This window comes from Echiichthys vipera (assembly GCF_963691815.1).
Source record: "Echiichthys vipera genome assembly, chromosome: 18".
Lineage (NCBI taxonomy): Eukaryota > Metazoa > Chordata > Actinopteri > Perciformes > Trachinidae > Echiichthys > Echiichthys vipera.
Window position 1 is genome coordinate 21,531,261 of NC_139843.1, and position 15,988 is coordinate 21,547,248.

Below are 15,988 nucleotides of genomic sequence, written 5' to 3' on the forward strand. Positions count from 1 at the left end.
CAGGGAGCTCCTGTGTTAATGTTTTATGTTGTGTAAACTGTATCAACTCCCTGCTGCTCTTATGAGGGAATATGCAAAGACATTAGTTAACAAATTGGGGGCACTGTAGCTTTATCTTATTATTGTTATGAATATATCTGTGTGTATAGATATACAGTATACACATGCCCACTGTACCCCGTGGGGATTGAGAGGCTGCAGGCTTTGTGTGCAGTTCTGCAGTCTGTCGGATTGTTTTCCTCCTGGAGGGTTTTTGTTATTGTTCCAATGAAGTGGATTCTGTTCTGAAAGGAGCTGGTGAAACAGGCTGGACATCACTTTTTAATCATTTAATAAGTACCTCATTTTGAATTATTAAGTAAAGTATTATTTTTACTTTTTAAAGGGGTAATCCCTAAAAAGTAACTTATTTCACATCCTGAGTAACTTGCCTAACACTGGCTACATGCTTCCTCTTAATTCATCTTATGACAACTTTCATTCATTTAACTCTCCATAAATATTTCCTGTCTTTCTTTCTTACTTTCTTTCTTTCTTTCTTACTGTCTTTCTTTCTTTTTTTCTTCCTTCCTTCATTCCTTCCATCGTTCCTTCCTTCGTTTGTTCGTTCCTTCATTCGTTCCTTCCTTCTTTCCTTCCTTCTGTCCTCCTTCCTTCCTGTCCTCCTTTTTTCCTTCGTTCCTTCCGGCCTGTCTTCCTTCGTTCCTTCCTTCCTTCTTGTCTGCCTTCCTTCCTGCCTTTCTCCCTTCAGGCTGAGGAAACCAAGGTGCTGAGGCTGCAGCTGGAGTTGTCTCAGGCTAAAGGAGACCTGGAGCGCAGACTTCAGGAGAAGGAGGAAGAGATGGAAGCTGCCAGGTACCTCCAACTCATCGTCACGTACGGGTGTCTTATCAGTGCACTGGGTGGCCCTGCACATCCAACTATTAAGCTCCACTACAGGGAACACGTTGTTAGAAAAAGATCTTGGGTGGGGTTAAAATAAGTGTGTTTGTAACATAACTGCAGTGACATGAGGTGAACGGGACACAACCATCTCATAGTGAACAAGTAATTATGTCACAGATGGATGTACAGATCAAAGTCCGGTGTGTTTTAATGGAGCTGTAGTGGTCGTGAACAGATGGAACACACAACAAATGCACTTGATAATTAGTGAGCTTTAGAGGTGCTGGTACTGAGATTTTGTTCCTTTAGGACAGAGCCAGGCTAACTGCTTCCATCTGTTTCCAGTCCCGTGCTGAGCTGCAAGAAAGCAAAAAAGTGTATTTCCCAGAATGTTGCAACTATTGCTTTAATGTGACCTTATAATTGTTTATGGCGTTTTAACTCCTGTGCCTGTTTTACTGCTCCTTATGCCCCTGTCACTGTCTTGTTTTCCTGCTTCTGGAAATCATTTTGTGTCTTGCTCGGAGAGTGCTCTATGGATAAACTATTATTATTATTATTACCTATGGCACTAATGCTCTGTAATTCTCTAACTCTAACTGTTTTCATTCTGTCCTTTATCTCCCTTTTTCTTCAACAAAGTCATGGTTCATGATCTTTAGAGGTAAGGCCTGTCTCATTTAACTGTGCTGACTGTCTCTGCAGCGTTACACCACAGGGGAGGGAATCACTGAGTAACTCACCATACCACTGGCACGATATGTACCAGAAGCCGACAACGATGGTAGCGCCATACAGCGATTGTCAATACATTGCAAGACAATCGTCTACCATACATCAGAATATCGTAGCTGAAGAAGAAAAAGCAAGAAATATGTGTTTCACATAATTTGACAAGTGAGGTGAAACAAAATACATCAAAGAGCAAAGGGCCTTAGTTTAGTGTGTCTCTCTCTCTTTCTAACGCACACACACACACGCACGCACAGACACACACACACACACACACACACACACACACACACACGCACACACACACACACACACACACACACACACACACACACACACACACACACACACACACACACACACACACACACACACACACACACACACACACAGAGTGCAATAATTTAAAATAGCCATAAACTGGCACAAGGTCAAACTTGCATAAAGCAGATCAGTTCTGGGGTTAGAATATTTACAGGAAGGATACAGCTAAAAGCGTATTAATCTGTGTAATTGCAGTTCACAGAAAACAAAAAAGAAAAAAGAAATGAAAAATCTCTCTCTCAAAAAATAATAACCACATATACACGTGTCAGTATTTAGAAAGCATACCCAGGTTGTTTTATGTCTGTCATGTAAAAGACAAACCTGGTGGCTCTGCATGTTCATTGTGTTGCACGTGACCTTTACTTTCCTGAGAAAGAAGGAACTGAAATTGGTTTGAAGTTTCTGCAAGTTTTGATAAAAATATCTATATTTGTATCACAAGAGTAGGATATAAGGTATACTCCTGTGTCCATATTTTGTCCTGCCTCTATTACACGCACAGTTCATCTTTGAAATACCTCTTTTTCCAAAGCATCCCTCTCTTCCTCTGTCAGAAAAAGCCACCAGAGGGCGCTGGAGTCGTTGCAGGCCAGTCTGGATGTGGAGGTGAAAGGCAAAGCAGAGGGGCTGAAGCTGAAGAAAAAACTGGAGGCTGACATCAACGAGCTGGAGCTGCAGGCGGACCTGCTCACCAAGAACAATGCAGAGCTCAGCAAGAACAGCAAGAAGATGCAGCAGCAGATTAAGGTGTGATGATCAGATACACTGTGTTTCAGTAATGGTCTGCTTTCCTCAGAGGCTTACCTAAAGTGTTGTTGTCCCAGGAGCTTCAGGTGCAGCTGGAGGAGGAGGCACGGAGCCACGAGGAGTGCAGGGAGGAGCATGCAGCTGTGGAGCGACGCTGCGCTCTATTGGTCAGCGAGGAGGCGGAAACTCGTGCAGGCTTGGAGAGCGCAGAGAGGGCCCGCAAGACCCTGGAGACTGAGCTGCTGGAGGCCAATGAGAAACACAGCGACCTTAACAACCAGGTGATTTTTTTTTTGTGTGTTTCTCTGCTTCAGGGTCCTGCGGAGGGTTCAGCTAAAAATCCAACCTGTGTCGGCAGTACTGCTGTAGGTTGATAACTTTCTCTTGCGTGTTCAGTTCCAGTTCGCTCTGAGTGGGAGGAGGAAGCTGGAGGTGGATCTCCAGACTCTGCAGCAGGAGCACGAGGAGCTGCAGGGAGAGCTGAGAGGGTCCACAGACAAGTCCAAGAAGGCCAGCTGCGAGGTAAAACACACAAGACGACTGTTACTGAGATGTTATAGCAGTAGAGGTTGAACTCATGCTCAGTTATGTGAAATTAATGTATTTTGGTGCGATTCTTTCAGGTGGCGCGGGTGACGGAGGAGCTGCGTCTGGAGCAGGAGCACACACTCCACCTGGAGAGAGTGAAGAAGGGTCTGGAGGCTCAAATCAAAGACATGAGCAGCAGGCTGGACGAGGCCGAGCAAATGGCTCTGAAAGGAGGCAAGAAGACCATCCAGAAGTTGGAGGGAAAGGTACGGAGTCACGTGTCAACACTTTGGTCCAGACTCTTCAGAGCAAGACATTCTGACATATGCTGGCCTGACTGAATATTCATGACGCCCACAGGATGATGTGTTTGACCCCTCGACCTTTCCTTTAGCACCACTTGTAGACCCAAAATATGTAAAACTGGAGAAAGGAATTCCTGTAAGGAAACATTTTATTCGGCAGCAACATCCACTGGGCAGAAAATTGCAAAAGAAAAAAAAAGTATATTCCAAGGCCGGATTAACCTGCAAGGAGGGCCCAGGGTTTTACTTTTGTAGTTCAGGGCCCATATTCACAAAAGGCGTAAAGGAGTAACTCTTACAAATAAGGGGTATTTCGGTCCTAAATGTAGGACTCCCAACTTTTTAAGATAAGTTTATGTCACAAGACAGTTTATCACTAAAAGTAGCTCCTAAGTCTATAAAAACAAATGAGTCCTCTCAAGGATTTTCCAGTCACTAAAAGTAAATCAGGAAGGAGCTATTATGGCTGCTGCAGTCAACATTATGGAGAGATTAAATGATGGTGAGCTTTTAAAAAGGTATGGTCTTAATGGAGATGGCATTATGAACGTGGATGCCATCACATCACCAACCATCAAAACCACCCAATATCCCCAGAGATTACAGTTCAAATGCAGCTGTGCAGCTCGGACCATTTTAGCATCTCTAAGGGCGCACTCACACTGTCCGTCCGTACCGTGCCCCGTGCTTTAGGGTACTTGCCCCCCCTCCCTCTCCCCCCGCGGCCCAGGCCCGTTTGTACTCACACTACCTGGGCCTCGGCAGATGCTTCTTGCAGCCTATACGTCATAACGCCGTAACACGTCACACGCATTGATTGACGTCATCATGATGCGTGGCTTTGTTTACAAATCATTCCACAGAACTCTGAGTTTTTGTGCGTCTTGTCGATTGTTTTTGAATATTTTCATCCGACCAAATCTGCAGTAAACAGTCCACCTCCGCATCACACCAACGTGAACCTTTTGCCGCCATTGTTTTAAATGTCCGCGCATGGTCCGTCCATCTTTTTTTCTATGTCCCAACAGGTGCACATAAAACAACGTCAGAACCGTCGTAGGCCTCGTGCTTGTGCACGCGTGCAAGCTCGTGCATGTGCAAACACGCTTTACAAAAGCCCACCTCTCCCAAACGGCCGTGACCGGCAAGTGTACCGCAGCTAGGCGCGGTACGGTTGCACTCACACTGGTCAAACGAACTAGACTTTAGCCGTGAAACGTGCTTGGGCACGGTACGGATGGACAGTGTGAGTGCGTCCTCAGCTGTCGGTCAGGAGGATTCTGCTCCAGACCATAAATGACCGTTCCAGACCTCACATAGTGCAGCAGTTCATTCACTTCCCCATGGAAGTGTTTCCATCAAAAATCACTCTTAGACTATAAGTCGCTCCTAACTTGTTGATTTAGGGGTAACTTGTGTCAGTCCAAATTTTATAACTCCTATGTTTTTGTTCTAAGAGTTTTTCACACAGTGTTTTAGCATAAAAGCAGCTCCTAAATCTGTGAAAAGTTAGAAATACAGTAGTAGAGCAAATCACTAACAATCCTAAAATGGCTGCTGCCGACAATCCACCTTGTTATTTTGTCAACAATTCGGATGTTGAGCTTTAAAGAGGTATCGCCTTGATCACGAGGGAATTATGCTCATAGTAGTGTTATAAGAATGCAGTACTTCACCAACCAACAGAAACAACCCAGTACCACTGGAGATTAAGGTGACGTGCGAAAGCTGCATTCATTTCCAGGCATTTATTTTCCCACGCTTCTTTCTTGTCTTTTGCAGTTATCCCCGTTCTGTTATGTTCTCTGTACTAGTCCTTCCTTTGATGCACAACTTGGGGAAGAAGTAAAAGCTGTTGTTGTTTGCACCTCTCACTATCCCCATGGTTACTGTAGTCTGATCATTATGAGGCTTCTTCCATGGATACCTGCTAATTGTTCACGATCTGTCAGACATGTAAGAGGCTGATTATTATACTTGACGAGTCAGTAGTCTATGTTCAATCATTTGATTTGGAAATCTTTATGTGAATCTTTATGTGAATATTGAAACATACCTGCTACAGTATTTCTAAGAATTCACTGACAGAGACACAAAACAGCCCAAGGCCCACAACATTCAATCACAGTTTGATTAAACATGACATCATCCATAGCAACAGGGTCGCCCTTTCTCTTAGCTTAAGACTTCTCCCAGTTCCTTAGTGAAAGTTGTTCTCGGCAGCTTTAGGAGGAGGTTTTAAGAGGACACTCTAAGTTAGGAACTTTTAGTGATGTTTAGGAGTCGTCCTGGTGGGAACATCAAATGTTTCGTGGATACGGGCCCAGGCCGGAAGACACAGTGAAGGCAAATAGCAAAAGTTTCAACTGGGCTTTTGTAAACACCCTTCACAGTGACTTACTTTCTGTGGTTGAGCACACGCAGCTTTCCTTTGCAATGAGGGATCAAACCTACCTAAAACTGGAGAATACAATGTTCAACCAATACAGAAACCCAGAGTTTATCTTTGAAAAAGGTCAGCTGGAAAAATACCTACCTGCCCAGTTTGTGGTGTGTTAGTTTATTAATGGAAGTTTGATTAAACCCCCAAAAATTGAAGAAACTGAAGAACAGCAGCATAATATTAACAGTAGAATTGTCAGGGCTATACAGGACAAGGCATGAGGTTAATGCAGGAGACACCTTAAGGCTCCTCGGTTGTACTTTAGTACATTACCAAACTAATCATTACCATATAAATGTGCAGCTCATCATGACCACAAAATAATTTAAACCCAGGAAACAGGATCTGGAAACAACACAGCACTGCTTAATAGCCCAATGAGCTTAAGTGCAAACTCCAGGGGGTTTGTTCTCAAAAGCAGAACTTAGAAACCTGGGGAAAATGACAAAGCCAGCCTTGACCTAGTCTAGTCTGCTCATCATGGCTTTAATGTACACCAAGCCAGGACGAGAGGGGCGGCTATGTCAGCTCTCTTAAAGCTCTCTTAAAGTGTCATTCTGGCGCAAAATCATCCCATGTTCTTTTCCTGCAATTACATACATCAAATAAGCCATCCAGACAGTTGTTTTTTTCGTGTATAAACTATAAACAGAGATGACCTGGAGAGTCGCTAACAGCCGGACGTGGCTAACACTGATTAGCTCGGGGCAGCACGGTGCAGGCATTAAAATGTCTTTTTTAACCACTAATATTGCTCAAAATAACACCAAACCTCTGCAGTAGCATGAGAAGAGTCCCTACACAGAAAACAAAGCACCAATGGACTCCTTCCTTTGGGATTGACTTTGGTAACTGACTTGAAAGGACTTTACTATGAGAGGAGCTGGTACCTGGGCCAGTAGGTACGTTTTTAAAACAGTCTTTTAATAAACTCTGGGTTCACTAACTACGTTGTTGCTGCTTTGTTTTCTGTGTAGGGACTCTTCTCATGCTGCTGCAGAGGTTTGTTGTTATTTTGAGCAGTATTAGTGGTTAAAAAAGATGTTTTAATGCCTTCACGATACTGCTCCGAGCTAATCAGTGTTAGCCACATCCAGTTGTTGGCGACAGTTAGCAACTCTACCGAATTTCTCCGTTAATAGTTTATACACAAAAAATGATGGCTTATTTGATGTATGTAAGTGCCGAAAAGACAATGAGATGATTTTATGCTGGAATTACACTTTAAGTCTGACAAATGATACACACAAAAACTGAACAGTTAGAGTACTCATCACTTCTGTTTGCAGGTGAAGGAGATGGAGCTGGAGTTGGACTCGGAGCAGAAGCGGCACGCTGAGACGGTGAAGACACTGCGGAAGAACGAGCGCCGGCTGAAGGAGCTGCTGTTTCAGTCAGAGGAGGACCAGAAGAACCATCAGAGGATGCAGGAGCTGGTGGAGAGGCTGCAGAACAAGATGAAGGCCTACAAGAGACAAGTGGAGGAGGCTGTGCGTCACCTCGTCCTCTTACGTACTTAAACCTGTTTGACAAGCAGTGCACATGATATTCTCGTCTCTTTGTCATTGCAGGAGGAACAAGCTAACATGAACTTGGCAAAGTACAGGAAGACTGTCCATGAGCTGGATGACGCGGAGGAACGAGCTGACATCGCCGAGTCAGCGCTCACCAAGATCAGGACCAAGAACAGAGGCAGCTTTGGAAAGGGATACTCCTCTGTAAGTACACACTGGCCTACTGCCATCAGCCGGGGCCTCATCACAGAAACTTTCTGTCTAAATCAGTTTAAGGAGACATTTGGGATTTTTGCTCTTACAGGAATAATCTAAATCTTATCTCAGGATAGGAAATGAGATGAAATTAAAGATGGAATTCCCTCTCCTCCACAGCAAAAGCAGCACCTCCAACTCCTCGTAGCTAAAATTGAAAGCCCACCTTGTTTGTCCATGATAACAAGCCACTGACTAGTTAGAGCCGTTAATATTAGCCTGTGTCCGCCTTGAAAAGCTTGATTTTAACGATACAGGCATGACAGGTGCTGATAAGATAGGGGGCATGATATAAGATAGGACACAGCCTGGAGTTAAGAAATTGCTTCTGTAATAGAATTATTCCTATCTTTGAAATGTCAGTTGAGATAGGACACACTCAAGGATGCAAAGACACAGGAATGTGACGGAAATCATTTTAAAGTTTACACTTAGGCCAGTCTCGGTGCACAGCTGTTCCTAAAGTTAAACGGTGTTTAGGTTGGAGACGACAGGTGAGGCACTGGGCGGAATGGACGGTCCAGATGGAGTCATGAGTGGAGTGAGGAGTCTTAAGTGGTTAACCAGCATCATTTAGGCTATGGTGTCGGGAAGTTGTGTGTTCTGCTGCGGTACTTTTTGAAAATAATTCATGGGGATTGAGAAATGACCCCCAACCCCTGTGGAGGGGAATGTCACAGAAGATCTACTCATAAAATTTGCCGACTTCAACGAATCTCAAAACTGAAACTAACTCAACTAGGTTGAATAATGGGCAGCCCTGGTGAGCATATTTTTAAAAAAAAAGGTGCACAGTTTAAGGGTCATTTTCTAACTGAGCAGGGTTCCTACACAGGATGGAAAAGTAGTGAATTGGATTTGAGTCATTTCCAGGTCTGGATCAGTTTGGCAACAGGGAAAATAGTTATCTTTGTATTGTTTCTAGACTGTTATCTCATTTTACAAAATAAAATAAAGTATATTAATACTGTATATACAAATCAAAAGTTTACTAATGCATCACAGCCGACCTGTAGATGACATGAAACTAATCAAGCTTGCTGTAGAACGGTGTCAGGTTACCATGGTTACCAACTGTGAAGGAACCCTGGATTCAAGAAATTATGACATGACTGCTTTACACAGGCTATCCTTTGACTGATTTAAGCATTTTTGGGACATATTATATATATAGTGACCTTTTTTTGGCTTCATTTTGGACACACTTTTCTGAAACCTTTCCTGGCTTTTATCCTAAAATACGTATTTAAAAATGCCTACTTGGCAACATAATGGCATACAGTCAGAATTTAACATATGTGTTAAAAGTTGGATTTTAAAACCATTTATTGACATAAGCATCTAACAACTGGTATTCAAATTTTTAATAATGGCCGGGAAATCTTGAAGAAGTCTGAAAATTTGAGTCTGAAAAAGTCTGTAATTATGAAATGGAAAATGCGTAGGATCCCTGAGTGAGACAGCTGAAGCCTCCTCTTAGCAAAAGATTCACTTTGGAACACAATATTACACACATTGGGGGATGTGGATTTTCTCTCCATCGCTTACATTTGAAGGGCTTTATGAAGAGACCTTTGAACAGCCAGTATGAACAGGAGGAACGATGATACTTTGGACAGAACTCTGTGGCTGCTCTGAATAATGACCCCAAGGTTTGTCTGTGCTCCACCAGGGTTACAGCACCCCGTACCCCGGCCTGGTCAGGTCACCCAGCTCTGTGGGTTCAGAGGGCAGAGGGGAGAAGATCATCAACGACGACAACGAGTCCGTCAGCTCCCTCATTCCAGCCTATCTCAACTCTCTCAAAAAGCTCATGGTTGATTAGAAAACGCAACAACTGCAACATGGTCACGGTCAGCATTTCAGAGCACAGCTCCAACTCTCTCTGTGTGCTACATCACTCCACCTCTGGGCCCCGTATTCACAAAACAGTCAGTCTTCCCACTAGGAGGACTTCTAAACGTCACTAAAAGTTGGCTTGGGTGGTTTTTTTTTTGTGTCTCTGTCAGTGAATTATTGATAGAAATACTGTGGGAGGAATGTTTCCATATTCAAATAAAGATAGAAATCAAATGATTGAACATGAAACAAAGAGTAAAATAGGCTACTGGCTATTCCAGTATAATTACGAGCCTCTTACATGTCTGACATTTTGTTAAGAAGCCTCATAATGATCAGACTACAGTAACCATGGGGATAGTGAGAGGTCTAAACAACAACAGCTTATTATCAAAGGAAAATTCACTTGGGATAACTACAAAAGCCAAAAAAGAAGAGTGGGAAAAAATATGGGAATACATGTGGCTTTCCCACTATCAGAGTCCTTTTGACTACCTTAACTTTTCACAGATTTAGGAGCTGCTTTTAGCTCCAAAACACCGTGTGCAATACTCTTAGACTAAAATTTTGGGAGCTTGAAAGTAGAACTAACACCCCGATTTTTTAGTTGTGAGTTATTCCTGAATCAGAAAGTTAGGAACTCCTTTTAAACCTTGGGATGTTTTGTGAATACGGGCTCTGACGTCTTTTGAAGAAGTGAAACATGGTCAGTATGAAGTTTGAAATATCAGAGGGGCTGAAACTGCAGTTTCACAACACATTCAGGTCATAAACAAACCATTCAATGCGTGTCGCCTGTTTGTGTATATTGTACATTCCCACGTTCCTACAATGTTCTCATTCCTTCCTCGGTCTGTAAGGTCACAGCTTTAATAACACACTGCAGCTTTTATATCCACTTCATAATGTAATATTTGTATGTAAAAACAGATTGAATGTGGAAAACTGTACTGTAATTGTTTTAAAATCCCAAATAGGTAGCACTTTATTACAGCCACTTATAAGTCATCAGTTTATTATGAACATCATTAACAAATCATTTAGGCTGTGTACATTTGTAAATGACACAAAAATAATGAACTGTTAATCTGAAGTATTATCTATCCACCATTCACAATGTATTCAATAATACGTCACCTTCCCTCAATGAACAGCCAAGACTGCAGTTTATGCGAGCTAACCTCGTAAGCTGGTTACATGTTTCCCAGTTGGTAAAGACTGGAGGATAGAGGTTAGGGTACAAAGTGAGCACCATATTCTGAAGCATTAAATATCTAACTTGTAACTTTTATCACATTTTTGCTAGTTAGTACAGCAGAACATTAAGGCCGAGTCCACACGAACACAGGTATTTTTGAAACCGAACTCTTATGGTCCCTGGTTAAAAAAACCCTCAAACAAAGCAGTAGGTGGCGATAGCACTCCTAACAGTAAGGCCATTTGAGCCAATCACAAGGCTGGAAAAATTCATACTGGAAAAACAACAATAATCAAAATGAAGTTGAGTTACTTCTCACTGTCACTCATGTATTTAAAATCAGCAATGTATGAGGCACACACAAAGTGTTGATAAGTTGCTAAATAGCAGCAACATTTTGGCTAGCTCTTCCATAACAGCAGCTCCGTCAGCTCCGTCTAGAATTCTCCACAATGTCGAGAAGAAATTGCCGTTTTCCTCGGTTTTCTTGTCCAAAGGACGTTGCTGAAACCGGAAAAAAAAAGTTCACCCTGGACTCTGGTAACAAAAAACTCCGGTTTCAGGAGCAACAACTGTGGTTACAGAGGAACACACAGTTTCAAAAATACCTGCATTTGTGTGGACGGCCCCTGAGACTAGCAGATATCTAGGATTTTAGCCAGGCTAGCAGGTTAGCCCACAAATCTAAGTTAGTTATTTTTTGTTGAGTACTAACAGTGATGCAACGTTAAACATTTCAAAATGTTTAATAAAATGTTTAAAATCACAAACTGTTTGGGAAAGAGCAGGCATGTTCAATAAATACCTGGCAGGTGATTGGATGAACCATCCGTCTATCACAAGCTGCTAAAGTCAGTCAGGAGAGGAGTGAAAACATTGTTTCCATCAAGAAAAGCCTTCAGTGCTCTTCTATTCTTTCAATAAAGAAATGCACTCCAGTTCTGATATAATTGATGCTATTGATGCTCTTTAGAAGCCACCATTGTTGTTTTAACCCAACGGCCTAAACCATGCCCATAGCTCCCAGTAGCTCCTCACAGGATGCTGGTGGTCCGAACCATTCGGACAAACTTGATTCTTGAAGCTGTGTAATCCTGTTATCCAACGGCCAAAGACTCTCTGTACTAAAGATTCTAGTCTCCTGTTGAAAGTGTAGTGAACATCATGTGGATGGATGAAAAGTTATATTTGCACAATGTTTTTATATTATCTGTCGCTAACATTAGATATTTACACAGCTAACAATCATATTTACCATCACAAAAACAAGTTATCTGAGGCTAGCCTTGCGGACGTTAGTTGACGTTAGCTTAGCTGTGTTCACAGATCCCGCAAGAGTTTGATGCTGAGACACAATCAGGCCTCAAACAGTTTTCTCCCAATTTGTAAGTCTGAAAAGTGCCATTTTAGTGTCAGAATGTTCTGGAGATATGTGGCTTTTTAAAATGAGTCTAATGTTAACTTCAGCGACAGTAGTCTGTTGCACCGCCTCGCTTCGAAAAAATCTCTGCTTTCTCTGCGACCCTCATGTGAACTCTTGATATCAAGAAAATCCAGCTGCCATGCAGGGTTAATATTTCCTACCTGCCAGAGAATTATGTAAAATCCTTTAAATAAATACTGTCAGCTGCAACTACTTTATTATGTGTACAGTCAAACTGCCTCAAAGCGTACACAATCAATTACATCTGAGTGTCTACTGTGGAGTATCAAGAAATTAGATTTACATTTATAAATGATTTGTAAATGATTAGTTCATAATTAACTAATGACTTATAAATGACTTACAACCTACATTTGAAAGTGTTACCAAGTAAGATAATCAACAAGGTGCCATCAATACATGGGTTATTTAGGTCAATAATAAGCAATGCAAAGTCAGTTTATTTTACCCAGACTACCTGATAAAGTCCAAGTGTGTCCGTCTGAACTCTTAACCACATCTTTATTATCGCTGCCTAAACCTGTAACATGGCTTCATCAAACCATATTATTGTTGAATGTAAAAAAAAATGTTTTTTAAGGAAATAAAATACTTCTTTCCATTTATTATAAATATGTGCCTTTTTCCACTTTGCAATCATACAAAAACATCACACAGAAAGCAACACAAAAAACCCTCAAGAGAAGCATGTTATGATATAAGATACGTATTTCATTTTATTAATGGAAAAATGCCAACTTTCAGCCGTTAATATACAAAAGCATCTCAATCCTTTTCTCTCAATAGTGAAGTCATACTAAGCAGTACTGGAGGAGACATTTTGTACAAGAGCATTTTGTACAAGTTCTGCAGGCAGCAGCTGAAGCAACCGACTCGTCCTTTCCCAAAACCGTAGAACATTTAAGACTGTTACTTGTATTGCATATAAAACACTTTGTATGTTCACTATATTATCAGGACCAAATGTCTGTATATCATGTCTTTGTGTAAGTCTACTTATTTACTGTATTTTACATCCTTCACTCTACTGCCTCCTTTCATTGCAAATCACACGTCCCATATAGTATTTACATCAGGCTCCCTGTGGACAGAACCAAAACACTCCCAACCTCTATTAGTAACAAAATGTGTAACAAGTAAGTTCTCTTTAGAATACTTTTCATATGCGCAGAAACTTACAGTATATTCACTAAAACCATTTGGCATAAAGTGCAGTTGGCTGATTTTTGAACTCTTATTGGGAATGAAGTCAAACACGGGTGGAAATCAAACTGAGCGTTCTAGAAACTATTCATATCAACAGCAACTAATTGTATATTTACTTAAAATCATTTGGGTATAAAGTGCAATCGGCTTGAACTCTTATTAGGAATGCGATAAAACACAGGTGGAAATGAAACTTTTGTTTAGAGATGAGGAGAAGTCTGGTCAGATTTGTGATTTAGGTCCTCAGGAATTGACCGTTGGCTAAACCCCGACCGAGGGCAATGATTGTCACTTACTGACAACCGTAGCTTAGCCACCGTCGCTTGGCACAGCAGGTCTATTAAGCCTTCAATTTTTCAACACACATAAACAAATTGGACTCAAAAGAATCAAAGTCCTTTGGAAGGTGGTGTCTTTTGTTTAAGAACAACACAAAAGAGCAAAAGTGGAATAGATGAACATTTTTTTTCGTTTTTTTTTTTACAAATGAAGGGTACAAACGCATTTCACTGCTTAATGTTTGCTTTACTACCCTCAACAGTAACCCGACACCATTTCCAAAGACAATGGGCATGTCATCAGATAATTGTATTTAAAAGGTCCATTAAAATGCATGGGAGCCTACGGTGCTACTTTACCAGAGTTTAGAGTGACGTTAGTGGCCGTGTCCAAAAAATCCAGCAAAACTTCTGTCCAATGTCATTTCTTCCTAACTCATGTTGTATTTCTCATTTGTTCATCCTTTTCTCTTGTCAGAGTGGAGCATACTCTTAAAAAAATCCTACAGTAAGCATCCAAACTGAATTTTGATTTATTTTCAATAATAATCGGGCTAACTACAGTAGCTCTACCCTGCAATACGAAAACAATGTTGTCTTCTACACGGATCAGCTGATGACGATTCAAACTTTTTCCTGCCTGTTAGCTTGAGTTGACCTCTTTAGCTGAAACGGTTCATAATTGTTTGTGTTTATTGTTGGCTTGTGCTTAGTAAATATCATTTGTTCTTTCAACATCGGGTTGTGTTGGTAATGTGCCAACTGTTGGTCTTCCCGTTCCCCTTTTTGAACAACAAATACAGACCACCTGCTGGTATGGAAGGTTATTTCCCCTCACCAGGTGCAGAATGTACATGCGACCTGTCCGTTGGCTGTCTGTTTTGCGGGCGAGATACAGGCGACGTAACAGTTGGCCTTCTTCACCACTAGTTCTATCACGTCGGCTTGGTGTTACTCTGCCTTTACAGGCTTCTTGTTTTTTTAAAAAAAAAAAAAGAAAACTCAGCTGGAGACAGAGATTAAGTATTAGCTTACACAATTACAGCCAAAAGAAGTCATTTCAGCCAACAGAATCCAGGAATGAGAATCTACTTCGGATTATTTCTTTGTGCAATCAAACAACCTTTTGTTTCAAAAACACTTAATTGTTTGTTTTTTTGTAAAAGTAATATGTGCCATGTGAGAACGGTACGCTTCACCAGCGTAGGAACAGTAACATGATTGGGCGAGGCTTAGCAAACAGTCAATATCTGCTCATGGTGTATATTAGTATTAAAATACTTTAGTCTTATTCTGGTACACAGTAATGTCACTCTTAGGTCAGAACGCATTGTGCTTAGCAGCATCTGTTAAATCATTTTTGCCAACAACTTGCAGAAGTCATGTGTGTGTTGAATGACCTCACAGAGCAAAAGCACGTACAAACTGCAGCATTACACTGCTGCATGACATAAAGCTATTAAACATTTACAGGTGTTAAATGTTCATGTTGGTGCTTCTTGATCCTTCACCTCACAATCCACACTCACAGTTCCCATTCTCCTGTGCCATCTCAGCTTGCATAACAAAAGAAATATGACCTGTCACTCTGACTTCTTCATCCATCGCTTAGGGTTCTCACAATGCTCGCCGAATACTGACATCATCCTCAGCAGGTTGCTGTTGGGAGTTGAAGAGCCAGTGAGCGCTGACTGATCGTCCCTCAGTCTGTCAGGAGTCAAAAGTGGATCAGTGAGGGGGAGTGAGATCCCAGCGCAGATTTCATCTCGCAGTCAGTCCTCAGGCCTGTGGCGTCTGGGTCAACGTGTCGGAATGTGAGCCGGAGGGTGAAAGTGTGCTGAGCAGAGCCGTCAGACAGCACTGAGGTCAGATCTCCACGTCCACTGGCCTGATTTCCCCAGTCTTATTCTCACACACCCATAGCTCTCTGTCTTTGGCCGGGTCCACACACTGCAGCAGCTTGTCCACTGGCTCCATCGTCTGGACAAAGAAAGAACAGTTAAAGCGGCATCTCAGGTGATGTCTAATGTCTGTGTTGGTCAGTGGGCCTGTGCACTGGCTCTTTGGTTCCCTCTGTTGGTGTTGGGATTGACTCAACTGAAAAGTTATTCTCCGATGAGGGAAATTTGACTGTTTTTCATGTACGTAGTCAGAACCATTATGAATGGTGCAAAAGAAGAGGTCAGTCAAAGGTGTATCACTTCAAATACACATGAAGCACCGGTAGTATTAACTGAGTCTCAGCTTTAGATTTTGCACCCAATGTATATTTTTTTAATCGCCTCTT

General features: G+C 41.8%; 2 protein-coding genes across 2 annotated transcripts in view; one reads left to right on the plus strand and one right to left on the minus strand.

Moving 5' to 3' along the window:
* The window catches only part of LOC310960800 (uncharacterized protein MYH16), a gene marked incomplete at its 5' end in the record, with an annotated part of 56,426 nt that extends 43,673 nt beyond the window's left edge, over nt 1–12,753 (plus strand). Inside the window, 8 exons of the mRNA XM_083932606.1 lie at nt 752–855; nt 2,499–2,691; nt 2,769–2,972; nt 3,088–3,213; nt 3,315–3,485; nt 7,257–7,457; nt 7,539–7,685; nt 9,409–12,753. Coding sequence (XP_083788732.1) covers nt 752–855; nt 2,499–2,691; nt 2,769–2,972; nt 3,088–3,213; nt 3,315–3,485; nt 7,257–7,457; nt 7,539–7,685; nt 9,409–9,561 — 1,299 coding nt within the window. The 3' untranslated portion in view covers nt 9,562–12,753. The remainder of the gene's footprint in view (nt 1–751; nt 856–2,498; nt 2,692–2,768; nt 2,973–3,087; nt 3,214–3,314; nt 3,486–7,256; nt 7,458–7,538; nt 7,686–9,408) is intronic.
* Nucleotides 12,754–12,927: 174 nt separating this feature from the next.
* Nucleotides 12,928–15,988, minus strand: part of gas7b (growth arrest-specific 7b) — an 85,894-nt gene continuing 82,833 nt past the window's right edge. Inside the window, exon 14 of the mRNA XM_083933184.1 lies at nt 12,928–15,681. Within this exon, the coding sequence (XP_083789310.1) occupies nt 15,568–15,681 (114 nt within the window). The 3' untranslated portion in view covers nt 12,928–15,567. The remainder of the gene's footprint in view (nt 15,682–15,988) is intronic.